Below are 16,643 nucleotides of genomic sequence, written 5' to 3' on the forward strand. Positions count from 1 at the left end.
ACACATGCGTTTGGAACAGTCTCTAAAGATGGACAAGGAGCGGGACCCAGAAGAGCAGCATGGAAAGGCTCTACACCAGAATATCAAACTCATTCTTCAGACTTGCCTGACCCAGATTAAAATGTAATTGGAAAATGTTTCACAAATACAAAAAATATGATCCAGCATAGATGGTGTTAATGTGTGGCTTTCTAAGTCAATATACATCCTCAGGAATCCATTTCTATTTGAGTTTGATACCACCAATGTAGAGTAAGAGGACAAGGTCTCAAACTGACTCCGATGCTTCCTACCTTGGTAATCTTGGGCATTTAACCTCCCTGGACTTTAGTTTCCTTATTGATAAAAGGAGGGGGTTGGAGTAGAGGGCTTCCGAGGTCCCTTCCTACTTTAAATGTCTGATACTGTGGAGGAGGAGCCTGTGCCTGGGAGGATGAAAACAGCGCTGGTGTATGGCTGCACATCTGAGAATATCACAGTCTCTGAGGAATTGACATGTAGAGAAGCACAGTGGATTGCCCTTTAAACTACTCTGGACTTACTTATGTATACTCATATATGCACTTGTTTCCTCCTTCTACAGAATGTAAACTTCTTGAGGGCCATAAATAATTTCATTTTTGTCTTTGTATCAACAGCACCTAACGCAGTACTTAGCACATAATGTGAGCTTAATAAATGTTTATTTTTTGATTAATTGAAGTAGGCCACAGCATGTTTCCAAAGACAGTGTGCTCTGAAGAAGTAGTGTACGATGTCATCCAAGAAATCCAGTCACATGGGGTATTAGATGAACATCCCAAGCTCTGTATTGGTATCCCCAAGTGTAAAAAAAAGACACATAGAGTAAGACCTTCGACACCCTCAGTGGGTCCTTTGTGGAGGATTCATGGGAGATCATGGAGAAGGATCTTCCAGAATGAGAAGGCATGAATGGATCTCGATCTTCAGTGGTGCTAGAAATCCTCACATTCATGAGGGTACAGAGCCACTGAAATATTAAAGTATTACTAAAGTATAATTTTTTTTTCAAAATTTGCTTGTCTAAATTTTTTTTACTCAAAATTAGCATTTTGTTTGTAATAAATATGAAACTTTCATATCAGACTGTTAGAAGTTACAATATCTTGCATTGGAATTAAGATCATACAAGACTGGCTCATGTCTGAAACTAAATACTTCTATGTTTGTTCATTTATAGGAAACTACCAAAAAGCTTTAGATACTTATAAGGAGATTCACAGAAAATTTCCAGAAAATGTTGAATGTAAGTGATACTATATATCATAGCTTTCAAAATATGTTTCCATATTTTCACTTCTATTGCATGCACTGCATTTGCTAAAATATGTACTAAATCATATGTATACAAATCAAACATAGCAGTCACATGTGTGAATACCATTTGGCTTATACCCATACTTTAATTTGGAGTAGATATATATTATATGGGAGCTTATAGGGCTGAGAAAAATTGGCTAAACAGATACACATTATTATGTAACTGAATAATATGTAGATTAAAATTTACTACTTAATTTTCATATACAGTAAACAAATATGATTCATTTTATGGCATATTGGGTTAAATTTCAAGGTTTTGTCTAAATCTGTAGTCCTAAGTACAATCTTTGTTTTGTTTTTGCTCAACTTAATTTATAAGAAATATAACAACGTCCAGGATTTTCTGGAGGTTTAGTAGTGATTGTTGAAACTTAATTGCATTATTAATTATTAAAACTGAACATATTTCTATTTGTTTAAAAAACATATACTACTATACCCACCACATATTTTTAATTTTATTATGAAGCCTTTAAAAGTTTTGAAAATAATTTATATTTAGAATTTTGTTGGTATTCACATCAAATGAGATTTTAATAACTTTAATTAAAATAGTATTTGAACTGTGTATGTTTATAGAGATTTTTAATTTGGTTTTGCTTTTGAAAAGTACATTGAGATATATTGACCTAGAAGATGAAAATAACCTGCTTAAATCTGATGAAAATATACATTTGAATCATAATTCTATGCCATTATCTGGGTATTGTGTGATATTTTATATTGCTTCTAATCTAACATAATGCCATAATTAAAATGTTACTATTCACTGAATCTTCACAAATGTAACGCTACAGAGGTATAACTAGAAAATTATAATAGTTTTTTGATGTAGTTCTTACAAAGTTGAATCTTTTTTTCAGGTTTAGGATTTTCTTGATTCTTTAATAATCACATTTTTAATTAGGAAATTTTGGAAGATTGTATTAGGAGGGCAGAATTTATAATTTCAAAGAGGATCATATATATGTCTGAAAGGTTTGGAACCGCGAGATATAAGGAATCTTCAAAGTAGGAGGCAGAAGAATCAAAGCATATATTTAGGCTCCACAGTAACCAACCCACAAACCAGCATCCCCATTTTGATATTTTGATCAAAATCTTCCAGGCCCAATAAGTCCGCCTCACAAGAGTAACCAGGAGGCCACAGAGAAGCATGATGGTATAAAGCAAAATCATATACAAGCTTCCCCTCTATGGTAAAAAGATTACCCACTGGCCTCAAGCCCTTGTTCAGCACTCCTCAATCCTCATGTAGGTCAGCTCTGCTACCGGCAGCTCCTGCTTCAGCTTCAGCTGTGGCTGTAGCTGTAGCAGCCTCCGGCTCCAATGAAAGCTGTTTTTAACCATCCGGCTTCTGCGGGGGTGTAAGGTACGCGGGGAAAGCACAGGTTTTTTCCATCTGCTTAAGCAAGGTGAAGGGGTTGACCGGGAAAGCACAGATTCTTTCAATCTGCTTAAGCAAGGGAAGCAAGGTGAAGGGGCCGACAAGCTTACTCCATTCCAACATACAAACAGCATTCAGGTAGTTCAGGGGAAAAAGCCAAACTATTCAAGGGCACTTGTTGACTAAGTGCTAAGGAGCCCATTTTTGGTTACCAACACAAAGATACAATGGCAAAGTTGTTTTTGGTACTGAGAATCTTTTACTATGCTGAAATCTTATAGGCATAAGATCTTTTTTGTAATTTCAGAAGTGGAATAATCAAAATTTATCATTTTCCTTATTTACTTGAATGCTTAGAAAAACTGTTTGAAATGTCCTGTCTATAAAAGGCAATGATTTCTAATCCACTCTCAAGGACATACATTTTTGCCATTTTTTTCTGGTAGTAATGATGGGTTGCACTAACCTATACATATTCTCTTGCTTGGTATCCCTTAGAATAAATGGCTTACATATCTCTTTCTTTTTTTTGTTTTGTTTTGTTTTGTTTTTTATATTTTGGCAGGCAGTTGGGGTTAAGTGACTTGCCCAACGTCACACATCTAGTACATTTGTCAAGTGTCTGAGGCCGGATTTGAACTCAGGTCCTGACTCCAGGGCCGGTGCTCATTGTGCCACCTAGCTGCCCCCATATCTCTTTCTATATGTTGCAATTACATTGTAAAGGGAAAAAGTACTGTTTGTTAGAAATATTACTCATTAATACTTTATGTTTTCAAATGTTCTAAATAAAATGCTTAACTAAACATGTTTTTAACACAATTTAGGTCTACGCTTCCTAGTTCGCCTCTGCACAGATATTGGACTAAAAGAAGTTCAAGAATATGCAACAAAACTCAAGAGACTGGAAAAAATGAAGGAAATAAGGGAACAGGTATCTCAAGTGGGACAAAAACTGATGTCTGTTAATTTTCAGAATGTCAGTCTCTTATAGCTTAGGTGAGGGGATTTTGGAAGCATCTAGATAGATACATGCCAAAAACAAAGCTAAAATAATTTTTCTGTCTTGGCAAAATAGGCAAGAGTAACCAAAAATTATGATATAAATGTGACTCCTTCAAGAGTAAATTAAATGAGTGAGTACACCCTCAAATGGGTAGCTTATGTTTTAAACAAAGAAATAATTTTCTTCGTGAAATAACTAGCAGACTCTACTCAAAAAATCAGACATTGAACCTATATAGAAAGTAAAATCTTAATTGGACAGACTTATGGCTCATGGGGAGTAAGGGACAATTACTGACTTGTGTATATATATTACTAATACTTCTTTCCCTCTAACCTATTATATAGCATAGCATAGATCTGTAAATGTTATTAATATGCATGAAAGTACTTATAAAGATACACGCACATATGTATGTATGTATGTATAAAAGAATGTGTGTACATGTATATATAATGTACATATATAAGTAGATATAGATATGTAGACTTAAATAGTACCAAAATTCTTAATTTTGACTTTACCTAAATATTGCTAGACTTTCTTAAGGTTAACAAACCTAGAGAGCTGAGCATTCTTGTAAGTTATTTTATGTGGTTATTGTATAGATCTTTCTTGAAAAGAATGAAAAAGGCTTGATGCAAGTATATTTATATATGAAGTGAAAATGCTATTTTAGATGATATTTAATTTTCATATAATTTATTGCATATTTTGTCATTCTATATTTTTAGGGATTAGATAATTATAATAAGTAGTCATAGAGATTAATTTTAATAACATAGAATTGTAAGATTTATTCTTTTTAGTTGGAGAGGAAGGAGTACTCTAAATTATGTATTTACTTAAGGTGGTTTGATTATATTGTCTTATTTTTAAATATGCCTGATTATTCTATTCTTTTTAAGTACACTAATTTCCAAAGGGTTATGAGCACTTTACCCAAATCCTATAAACATCAAATATCAAATGAAATCCTAGTAGGTAGCTGCTGGAAAAGATTAACCAGGCACCAGTAAATAAAAGCTGTCATTCTGATTTTGTCTGTCAAGAAGAGATGTGAATTCCAAACTCGTGAAAACTCCAAGGAAGTTCTTGAACATTTTTATCTGGTTACTATTATATTTCCTACCTGCTCCATGGCCATGAATAAGAAGAGGCCCAAATGCATAAAACTTTGTGAGCCAGAGGCATAAGTGCAAAAGTGAGAAATAAGTGCAAAATCCAGTAGAAATAATAGAACATATATGATCTGTACCTCATATAGTATGTATTTTTCTTTTAGCTTGTAACAACCTCAGATACACTGATAAATTATGTATTTGCTATTCTTTTTATGACCTGAGTTATAGTATTATTTTAGAATATGAAACTATATATTCCATAATTCTTTTGGAACTTACGTGCAGGACCTAGGTGATTCCTAATCTGGTCCAAATATTAAGCATTATCTTAACATATTCTAGCTAGGCTGAAGGAAGGAAAAGAGAAAACAAACATTTATTAAATGTTCACTCTATGCCAGGCACTGTATTAAGCACTGGGAATACAAACACAAGCAAAAAGAAGCTCTCAAGGCGCTTATATTCTAATAGGGGAAGACATCACACAAAAGAAGGTAGGGGAATGAAGGTCCCCAATTTGGTGGCATGGTTTTGAAGTTGGGAGGTAAGGAGGAGGGCCAGGAGAAGAATAAAGACTGGCTTGGACCACTCTACAAAATGGAGGTCCCAGTGGGAACTTACTAGTGGGAGAAGAGAATGGGCCTTGAAGATCGATATTCCAGTTAAGAAAGCCTCTGAGGCACTTGAATTTTATAAAAGGAGATCCCAGACACTGAGAAAAGTTCCAAGAAGAGACAGCAGGAGACAGCATGGTCTGGAGGTCAAAAACTAGATTAAATTAGGTTTCCCATATCTACTCTTGTATTATTATTAAAGACCTTCTTTGTGAATAAAAACTGAAAAAAATCTGTAAACCATTCTTTAGATTCACTTTGAAAAACAAATTAACTTGCCCTAAAAGTTGGATTTTATGTCATCTTTTTTTTAGTCAGAAATGTATTAAATGCCTCATGTGAAATGTACAGGATTATATTGTGCTCAGGATAGTTTATAGTATTACATGTGTTTTAGTACCCTTTCTTGGTTTAGACTTGTGATTTCACAGGTAGGTGAGGGAAACTTAAGGTATGGTGACTCCCTTCACTGGCAAATATTGGCAACTTTTTTATAAGTGACTATTTTAGAGAGTTGCCTAGAGCACTGAGAGCTTCAAGTGGCTTTCCCATAGTCACATAGCCATCATATTCTAAAATTGATGATTCATGTATGTGTCCTAAATTTGAGGTTACCATTCCAAAGGTTGGAAAGGTGTTCACTCTCTCCCAGTCATTCCCCCACATTTAGCAAAAGCTCTACAAATTGATAGCTATCTGGTGAATGTTACCACTATACCACTGAAAGGAGAAAGCAAAACCAGAAGCATACCTCAGGCATATTCCAGTGGGGTTTGTTTAAGCTTATGTTAGAACCAACTAGATCTCAGATGGATAGCTAATGTGGGGAATATGAATGCTGCCAGTGCCCTCTTATTTGCTTCCAAATGAGGGTCACTCTCCTCTGGACCTGTAGAATTTTTAGTCCTTTACTAGCTATCCACTTGCCAGTAAAATCCTCCTCATCCATGTAAAGCTTTATCTTTGGCAATACCACAGTTTGAGACTGAATTGCTCTTGTTTATAGCTATATTTATAAAAACCACTTCTGATATCACTTTCTTTTTTAAACACATTTTTGAGGTCTTTGTTTTTATATCACTTACATTTGCCAATTTATCCCTCCTCTTTCACCCCTGCCTGCCCTCAGAGAATCATCCCTTATGAAAAAAAGGTAAAAAAGAGGAAAGAATTCAGCAAAACTAACATATTGACAAAGTTTGACATTATATTCAGTGCTTCACACTCGGTGACCCCTCCCCACCTTCCTCCCCAACCTTTGCAAAGAAGCTTGGGGGGAGGTGACTTCTCACATCTCTCCTTTGGAGCCAAACTTGGTCATTGTAATTTTTGCAAGATTCAATTTCACTTATTTTGTTGCTGCTATTATTTGCATTCATATTGTCATAAGCCAGTCAGATAATTTAATGTTAATCATTTACTATGTGCCAAGTGTTATGTTAAGTGCTTAGGAGTACAAAGAAAGGCAAAAAAAGAGAAAAAAACAGTCCATGTCTCAAATGGGGAGACAACTTACAAATAGCTAATCACATAATAAGGTATATACAGAATAGATGAAAGGTAATCTGAGAGGGAATGTCAACAGTAGGGCACGAGAATAAGAAAGTAGTCTATATTGTTTTCCTGGTTCTGTCTGCTTTCACTGCATCAGTTCTTGCTAAGTCTTCCCATGCTTTTCTGTAGTCATTATATTCATCATTTCTTTAGCACAGTAATATTTTCTTACATCCATGTACCAAAATTTACTTAGACATTCACCATTCAATAATCTTGATGCCATTTTTTTATCAGTAGTCTCATGTTTTGTTCAACTTTGAAGATTTAGGAACCTTAATTGATCAGGAAACATATGGTTAATTTCATGGATGGTCCTTTCTGAGTTCATGATTGGTCTTTCAGCCAACTTGACCTTCACAAACTTAATATATACTTAATAGAAATGTTTCTTCTGCTTAGAAAAAGTCTCCTAAAATGAGCTACATTGCAGTTTCAGTATGCAATAAGTAATAAATATATAGTTTTTTAAAATATGTTTGTTTTTTGTCTATTAGCCTCACTTCTCAGGATAGAAATTATGTATCAGTGGTACCTTGAAATGTGATTATAGGTCCCATTAGTCATAATGAAGCATTGACTAATGAAAAAGGTCATTTGAAACTGTGTGGTATACATAAGTCCCTAATTTACTCAAATTCTCTCAAATGGAGTAGGCAATTAACTGGATTTTTTTTTTTTACTGTATTCCATTTGTACTGGAAAATATGAAAGCAAGCAATTTAATTTAAAACAATAGCTCTTAGCTCCTTCTGATAGATCTGATTTAACATATTCTCATTCATCCAGTACATACTAATTATATACTATATGCAACATGAATCTTATGCCTTTATCTACAATTATGTACAGTTCTCTCTGATATTTCTAATCATGACCTTGAGACACTGCAAGACCCTCTATCATGAAGCTTGGAGAAGAGGAAAAAAAAAAGAAGGGATGTAATAGCTATCTTCAACTTCTGAAGTGCCACGTATAGAAGAGAAAATAGACTTGTTTGGTCCCAGAGGAAAGAATTAGGTGAACCAAGGCAACAAATCTTAAGTGCTTACTGTGTACCAGGCATTGTGCTAAGTTCTGGGAATGTATACAAACAGAAGCTAAAAGACAGTCCCTGCCCTCAAGAAACACTGCTCAAAAAGGAATGAAACATGGCCAGCATGAGCCTATCTCTGAAATGGAAACCCCTGGAAGGGACTCACCAGTGGGAGAAGGCATCTGGCACAGCAGAGGAATATGCCAGAGTGCAAAGGCAGCTGGATCATGGTAGCAAGTCCACAAGATTAGAAGCACATCTGGGAATTAGGAACAAGGGCTAGAAGTTACGGAGAGTCCCATTTCAGCTAAAGAAAAGGAAAAACTTCATAACAGTGCCCCCAAGCAGTGCAATGAACTGTCTTAGGAGCTAGTGGGTTCCCCATCACTGGAATTTTATCTCATATAGATTTAGAGCTGGAAGAGACCTCAGAGATCATCTAGTCCAATCCCTTCATCTTACAGAGAGAAAAATTTAGGCAACACAGTGAAGGTCCCACCATGAAGTGTGACTGACAGAACTAGGATTCACAGCCAACTCCTCCAACTAACAAATCCAACATTCTTCCCACTCTGTCATCTTGCTTTTTCAAGCAGAGCTCACTTGTTGCAGCAATGTGGTATAGAAGGAGTGCTGGACTTGGAGTCAGAAGAGACCTGGGCTTGAGTCCCATCTCTGACACTTGTTAGCTATGTGAACATGGATAAATCAGCTAGCCTCTCAGGAGCCAAAGTTTCCTCGTCTGTAAGGTCTGTAAGCAGTTAGGTGGCTCAGTGGATAAAATGTGGAACTTAGAGTCAGGAAGACCTGAGTTCAAATCCAGCTTCAAACACATGGCAAACCACTCCAGTAACTTTGCCAAGAAAACCCCAAATGGGGTTAAGAAGAGTTGGACATGACTGAACAAGAACTGCACTTTGATAAAAATGATAATACCTGTAGAAACTACCTCTCAAGGTTGTAAGGATCAAGTTAGATAATGTATATAAAGTGCTTTAAACACTTTAAAGCTCTATACAACTTCAAAAAAATAAAATCAAAGTAATCTAAAAATCATAAAATGATATATAAATGCCACATAACATTACAAACAGGATTTATGTTCCAGTATAGAATGGAGTAGATGATCTCTGAGATCTCTCCAGTTCTTTGAGTCTTTGATTAAAGATTCAGTTATATTCAGTGTATTATATTTACTAAAGCAGGAGAGTAGAAATATTTTCATCAACAATAACTGAATCATAAGGTGACCTTTGTTTACCCTAAAAATTCACTTAACCAGAAGACACTGTTTTCTGAGCATTTCAGTTCATTAAGGCTATACTATATGTTAGTTTTATTAATGAGAATTTTGATTTGCCAGGAGACCTCATTCATATCTCAGACTCTAGTAGATAGCAGAATTAACTGTACTACAAAACAACTGTTATTTAGGTAGATGCCTGCTCTGCTTTTATCTTATATATGTTTACATATTTAGAATGTAAACTCCTTGAAGGTAGGGTCTATTTTTGCCTTTATTTGTATCTCTGGCATTTAGCCTGGTGTCCGGTATATAAGTGCTTAATAAATGCCTGTTGACTGGATAATAGTCATCCATCTCCACTGAGGATGAAATTTAAAAAAAAAACTAGGTTTAAAAAATAGCAGGAAATTGTTAACAAGACTACAGCAGAAGTTTGACATCTTAGATACATTTTCAAGCTGCATGAGAATGTGATATCAGTACATTTTCCCATTGATAAATTTGCTTTTTAGGTCAGAGTATAATAATATTCAAACACATTCATAGGATCCTAGGATCAGATTTAGAGCTAAAAGGGACCTTAGAGTCCATCAAATCCAACCTTTTCATTGTACAAATTAAGAAACTGAAGGACGGAGAGATTAACTGATTTGCCCAGAGCATGCAGCTAGTAAGTATCCAAGGCAGGCTTTAAATTTGGGTCTTTCTGACTCCAAGTCCAACATCCTATCCACTATACCTCACTGCCTGTCTGTCCCAGAATGCTCACTTGCAGAAATACCTCATCTTTCCCTGAAATTTGAGTTAGACAAAAGGTAAGAATTCATGATAGCAAGACCAAATCTACGCAAATGGAATGATTTGACTGTGCCATAGACCAGGTTTTTTCAGGAGTCATTGAATAATTTGCCTGCATCAGTTGGTGTCATAGATCCGTGGAATTACAAATACCTCATTTAGTTAAACCCCTAAATGCATGAATTCCTTCCACCACTTCCTTGACAGGTAATCATCAAGCCTCTTGGTATTACTGTCAGGAATACAAAATTTTATTAAAGCATCCCATTCCATTTTCAGATAGCTCAAATTGTTAAGAAGTTCTTCCTCAAACTGAACTGAAATCTGCTTCCTAGCTACTCTTTTTCTTTTTAAATGTTTTATTGATGCTCTTGTCTTTTTTTGTATCACTGTCTCCTCCCAGTAACTCTCTGACTCACACTCCTTCACTCCCAGGCCTTTAGAATCCTCCCTTATAACAAATAAGTCTCCTTTAACTTATTCCACCTTTTGGGCTTAGTTCTGCTTTTTGGAAGTATACAGAATTCATTCAGTCTTCCTCCTCTCTAGGCTAAACATGCCCATTAACTTTACAGTATACCTGATTGAGTAATTGTCAATTAGTCTTATTCAACAAGTAGACATGGCCCAACACTTGTTAAACAGGGCAATAATAAGGAAATCTTCCCTGGAGGTCTCAAAACTAGACTAATCATGTGACTTAGATGAATGTTTTTAATTTTATGCCACACACTTGGTAAGGAAACTTAAGAAATCTTGCCAGGTGTTCTACCCACAACCCTCTACTAAAATATTTTCAGAGATAAATGAGCTATTGAAGAAATTTCTTTTGGAACTTTCTTTCCTTGTCAGCCTTTTAGGTGTGTGACTTTTCATCAGACTTATTATTTCTTATTGTTGGTTTCATTAAAGATATAACTTTAATGACTACCAGGGTTAAAATCTGAATTTGCATTTAAGATTAACTATGTTAATTAGGATAAAAGAAGTTTTCCAATTAAACTGAAATCTGAAGTTTGCTAGTCAGACTTCTTTTCTTAATCCTGATCACTCTAATGCAGTCTTGTTAGTTGTTTAGCTGATAATTGGATTGGGAGAAGAACTTTTTAATGTAATCTATTCATCCCATTCTCTACTCACCCTTTTTTTAATGTGTAAAAACTGTTCCAATATTAATAAACTGTCTGTCTTCATGATCTGATTCTAACATTCACAGAAACCTGAATTCTCCACTTCTTTTTTCTTGTGACATTACTGCTTACTTTCTCTGTCTCATGTACTAACCTCGTGTTGCCGTAGTTAACATAGGATATACTGCCTGTCCTGATGCTTCTTTCATTAATGACCACTATGTGTTAATTGTACTTCTCTTCCTCTGTATTTGTGATTTTGACCTTTGATTCATCCTTACATTTGTTTTCTTTCTTTTTCTTTGCTTTTTCCTTCCCCTTTTTCTTCTTTTCTTCATTGCTCTTTTTCCTCTATTCTGTCAAATACTTTTTTCATCTGGTTTCCTTCTTTTCTATAGGCAAATGAATATAGCCTTGTAAATGTACACAGAGTATGTAATTAAAACTACCTTCCTTACCAATTAGTACCGAGCGCCTCTATTTCCCTTCCAATCTCTTCAGATATGCTATGTACACAGCCTTCTTACTTTTGCTTCTCTCCAAAAATTTAGTTGTTAGTTTGACTATTTCATCCAGCTGTACTTAGAAAAAACAAAATGCCCCTTTCGTAGTAAAACTCACTTTACTACATATATTGAGAGGGATTAGACCTTTGTTTAATAAGCTTGGTCTTAGGCTCAAAGAATTAGAGCTGTGAGTCATCCAGTCAAACTCCTTCATTTTACAAATGAGGAATCCAAGGCTTAGAAAACTTAAATGACTTGCCCACATATTGGTGGTCAGTGGCATAGCCAGGATATAAACCATTTCTTCAAACTCCCAATTAAGCCCCCTTTCCATTATACTACTCTGTATGTATGGATAGTTGTGAACACAACTCCAGGAAAAATACTTAAAATGCTTATGAAAGCAAATTTTTCAGTCACTTCAGAATTGTTCGACTACGCGCAACAATTTACATGACAGTTATACATCATTCTTGGGTGCTCATTAAAATAGATTTTCTAAAGTTTGCTACTAGGCTACATTTTTGTTAACCTAGTTTGATTTACTGTGTGTACTTATAAATAACAAAGTACATTTCCTTTAAAACATGGGATCTTAACCATTTTTATCAAGTGTCTTTTTGGCAGTCTAATGAAGCCTATGGGTCATTTCTCAGAACAATGTTTTTAAATGCATAAAATGAAACACATTGGATTACGAGAGATGCCAATTATATTGAAAGACATTTATCAAAATATTTATACTAAAAACAAGTTCACAGGTGCCAGGTTAAGAATCTCTGCTTTAAAGTAAGTTCATACATTTTACTTATATGAACCATCCTTTCTCCTAAGTAGTCTAAATTAGTGAGATTTTATTTCTGCTCCTACAATGTACCTTGCAAAAGCTACTATCTTTTTTCCTTAATTATCACCCACTAATTATCACCTCAAACCATCTAGCTCCTGCACAAATTGGGGTTGGTGTAGAAATATTGCTGGGCCTGGGGCTAACTCCCCCTAACAGGAGATGTTGTATGGATCACTCCACTTTTCAGGGCCTCACTTTCCTCATCAGTAAAACTGAGGACTTGCACTAGAATTTTTCTAAGGGCCTTTCCAGCAGTAATGTTCTACCTTATGAATATGAAATACTTCAGGCATCTCTTCAGAATCAAAATTAAGACCTTTCACAAGGCCCTGCAACATTCAATCTGTAATTTCACAGAAGACCCTTTGTTTTCCCTGATGATTTTCATCTTTTTCTTTCACTAACTTTCTCCTACTGCCATTTCAGGGCTTCTCTCAAATTGCCACTTGGCAAGAGATTCTTCTTTAACAATTATCTTTCAAACCTTTCTTAAAACTCTACCTTATAAAACTTTTCCTTAGCTTTTTAAAGTTTTTCTGTTAAAGCCTAAGGTGGGGGGGGGGAGAAGGTAAATGAGAAGGAAAAAATAAAATGAGGAAATGGAAGGAAAAGAAAAAAATTCACACATCAGACTTAACTTCTCACCTAGTGATTATATGATCCAGTTGCTTGGTTTGTCTTTCTCAAATTGTGAACCCACTGGGCCAGAAAATCTTTTTCCTTTGGTCCATATAATTCATAAAATAATATTATTAATGAAGTAATGACAAATAATGAATAAACTACCAAGTTAAGCATGAACTCTTCTAAGTTGTGATTGTAAAGCCTGTTATCTTCTATTTATTCCAACTTTGTAGCTTTAGTGATCTAAATGAGAAAAAAAAATCCAAGATTCCCAGTGAGTCTTCCTTAGTGTTACTTAAGACATCTAGTTATGATACCTGAAAAATTGTCCTTTTATAAAACCTTTATATATACACTAATTGTCATTGCCTAGTCTATTTTCATATATTTCTGTCTAAAGTTTCTGGCTTCTGTGATTTCATTTGAAATATAGTCTACATTGTGGATTATAGACAACTCTTAGATTAGCCATTAATTAAGAATAGGAATGTCGTAGATAGTTTGTGCAAGAGATTGAATTGCTTCACCTCCCATCACTACCCTAGCCTACTCTTTGGTGGTGACATTGAACAATAAAAATGCCAAGATGTGGCAGTGAGAAAAGAGAGAAGAAATAAGATGCCTAAGTAATCTGACCTTGACCACTAGAGAGATCATTTGTATATGTTCTATAGGAAACCTGGTTGCCATTTCAATTTGGATAAAAATTATGATTAAATCAATTAATAAATATTTGTGAAGCATTTACTATATGTCAAACACTTGTGCTGGGGTTGCAAAGAAAATGCAAAAACACTTCCTGCCCCTTATGGAATTTATGTTCTAATGAGGGAGAGAACATGTAAATAAATAGGTATATACATAAAGATACATAAAGAGTATTAGGAAGATAAACTTTTGAGGGGAGGACCTTCTGTAGAAGTAGTCTTGAAGGAAACCAGAGACACCAAGAGGTAAAGAAGAAAAAGAAGACCATTCCTTCCTTGGGGGACAGACCAGTACAGACCACAGAAAGGGAAATGGAATTGGGTGGATAGCAAGTAGGCTAGTACTGCTGGATTATGGCTGGGTGGGGGCAGTAAATTTTGAGAAGACTGGAAAATAGGAAGAAGCCAAATTTCATTTTTACCCTTATGTCATTTACAATTATACCCCAAAATTCAGTAGTTCATTTGATCAGTTTTTTTTCACCCTTCATGCTAATTACTACTAAAAATACTGACTAGTAAACTAATGAAATATAATTGTTATACAATATTACATGTTATATTATATTTTTACTAGTTAGTAAAAATAACTAAAATTTACATAGTTATATTGTATTATGTGTTATATTGTATTATTACCGGTTAGTAAAAATAACTAAAATTTACATAGTTAATACTGGCCTACCATGATCAAAATTTTTTGGTTTCCATAGTTTTATCTCCTGAATCAGCCTTATCCCTTCTCTGTGACTCTTCCTTACCCCTAGAACCACCTTTATTCTAGAGATAATAGAAAATGAAATAAATCTAGCTATGGATTTTTAAAAAAATTGTTAGAAGACAGGAATTTATCTGCAGCTTTGTTAGTGGTTTTTAGATTTCTGAATCTGAGATACATCATTAATAGAAAAATATCACAGCCAGGCAAAAACTGGGAGCTTATGGGCTAATAGATTTAAAAACAACTTCCTTTACCCTTTCCACAGAAGCATTAGTGTTTTTCCAACACTATCCTATGGGATTTTTTTTCCATTCAGTTTAAACTTCTCTCTTTATCATATACTTTCTACCTGAACCTATGAAACATGATTCAGAAACTAGATTGATATAGTTCTGTCAAGGGAAACTATGCTGTTTTAGGCTTATGTAGGGGGAAGAAAAGAATTTCTCTCCTTATTTCCTGCTCCCTAGAGGTATTTTCCAAGACTGAGTGAATATTCTGAAATACCTACTTTAAGACAGACTGCCTCCTCACGGGACGCATTCACAGTATGCTACAAGTAAGAACGCGGGAATGGATCCAAAGAGATACTTCTTTTCCCTCTGCTTGGAGGAATTCTTCACTAGTGATACAAAAATCTGGAATACTCATCCTTAATAGTCAGCAGTTCCAGACACAGTCTGCCAACATGAAATATATTGTAAACTTGGATGTAAAAACTAGTGTAAGTCCAATGGCAAAGAGAATTTTTATATTATTTCATTTAGATTCACTTTTCTGCATCATTACACGTGAAATATGGCTATAAAGATTTGTCCAAGTTGAACAGTGTGTTTGGAAAAGAGCAGAATGGAAAAATAGAGAACAGGAAGTGAGGCTTAAATTAAGTCCGTAATATGAGAAGGGAAGAAAATAATATCAGAGTTCCTAAAAGAATTAGGAAACTATTAAGAGACAAAATAAAACCAACATGGAAATTTCTCATGAGGCACATACTAGTTTTAAGTGATGTTCCAAAATGCTTTTTACTTGGCCCCCCTATTTTTTTTTAGTATATTGAGAATATAAATTGTCAACTCACTTAAGTTCCATTTTCTAAATTGAATTTTAAAATTTCAAAATAGGTATGTAAGTATTGCTGTTTAAATATTCGCTTTTATTTTCATTCAAAGAAAGCAGAATATAAATTCCAGAGAGATATTTTTTTGGCTAGATTTTAGAAATGTCATATGGTTTTCAAAAATCACTGTAAAATGTGATGCACACATATTCCAGAATGATGGCCAGAAGCCATGTGACATAGCAGAATAAGCATGTGCCCTTGTTAAAAGAGATCTGATTTCGGTTAAGAATTCACTACTTTAGGAACAAGTAAAAACATATCCTTTAGACTTAGTACACACAGCAAATGAAAAATAATTAAGCAAACTGAAAAGTTTGTAGCAAGCAACAAATGCAACAGGAACTAGGCAGGTCATTTGTTCACATTTTATGCATCATCATAAACTTCAGCAATATTCATTAAAGTCCTACATCCTTGACTTCCTGTCTGCTAACAAGATAACTAGTATTGATTACATGTGAGCAAAATATTGTGTATGAAGTAAAGCATATAAAGTATTTCGTAAACCTTTAAAACACTATGTAAACGTTGGCTATTGTTATTAATAAGGTTGCCAACATGACATTTCCCTACAGACTCTTAATTTCTAGTGTTCTATATACGTTCATAAGTTCGACCCATTGATAATATGTCTCTTTTCATTTTCTTATTTCTGCACTTATAATGATCTCTTTTAAATCTATTGTGATAATTTATTACCATTATTTGTATGTTTGTGTATATACTTCATTGTAAAAACTGAGTATCGTTTTCAATAGATTTTATTTTATGTAAAGTTAAGCAAGCTAATAATAAAATTATTTTAAATAAGTAAAAATGAATTCCCAGCTATATTCATTATTATACATTCAGGAGTCCACAAGAGTAGGACAA

At 34.5% G+C, this 16,643-nt stretch overlaps 1 protein-coding gene across 2 annotated transcripts in view; it reads left to right on the forward strand.

Moving 5' to 3' along the window:
- The window catches only part of IFT88 (intraflagellar transport 88), a 118,435-nt gene that overhangs the window by 69,921 nt on the left and 31,871 nt on the right, over positions 1 to 16,643 (forward strand). For both annotated transcript variants that reach the window (XM_036747391.1, XM_036747392.1), the window contains 2 exons: positions 1,202 to 1,267; positions 3,559 to 3,665. In XM_036747391.1, coding sequence (XP_036603286.1) covers positions 1,202 to 1,267; positions 3,559 to 3,665 — 173 coding nt within the window. The remainder of the gene's footprint in view (positions 1 to 1,201; positions 1,268 to 3,558; positions 3,666 to 16,643) is intronic.

This window comes from Trichosurus vulpecula, chromosome 2 (genome assembly GCF_011100635.1).
Source record: "Trichosurus vulpecula isolate mTriVul1 chromosome 2, mTriVul1.pri, whole genome shotgun sequence".
Lineage (NCBI taxonomy): Eukaryota > Metazoa > Chordata > Mammalia > Diprotodontia > Phalangeridae > Trichosurus > Trichosurus vulpecula.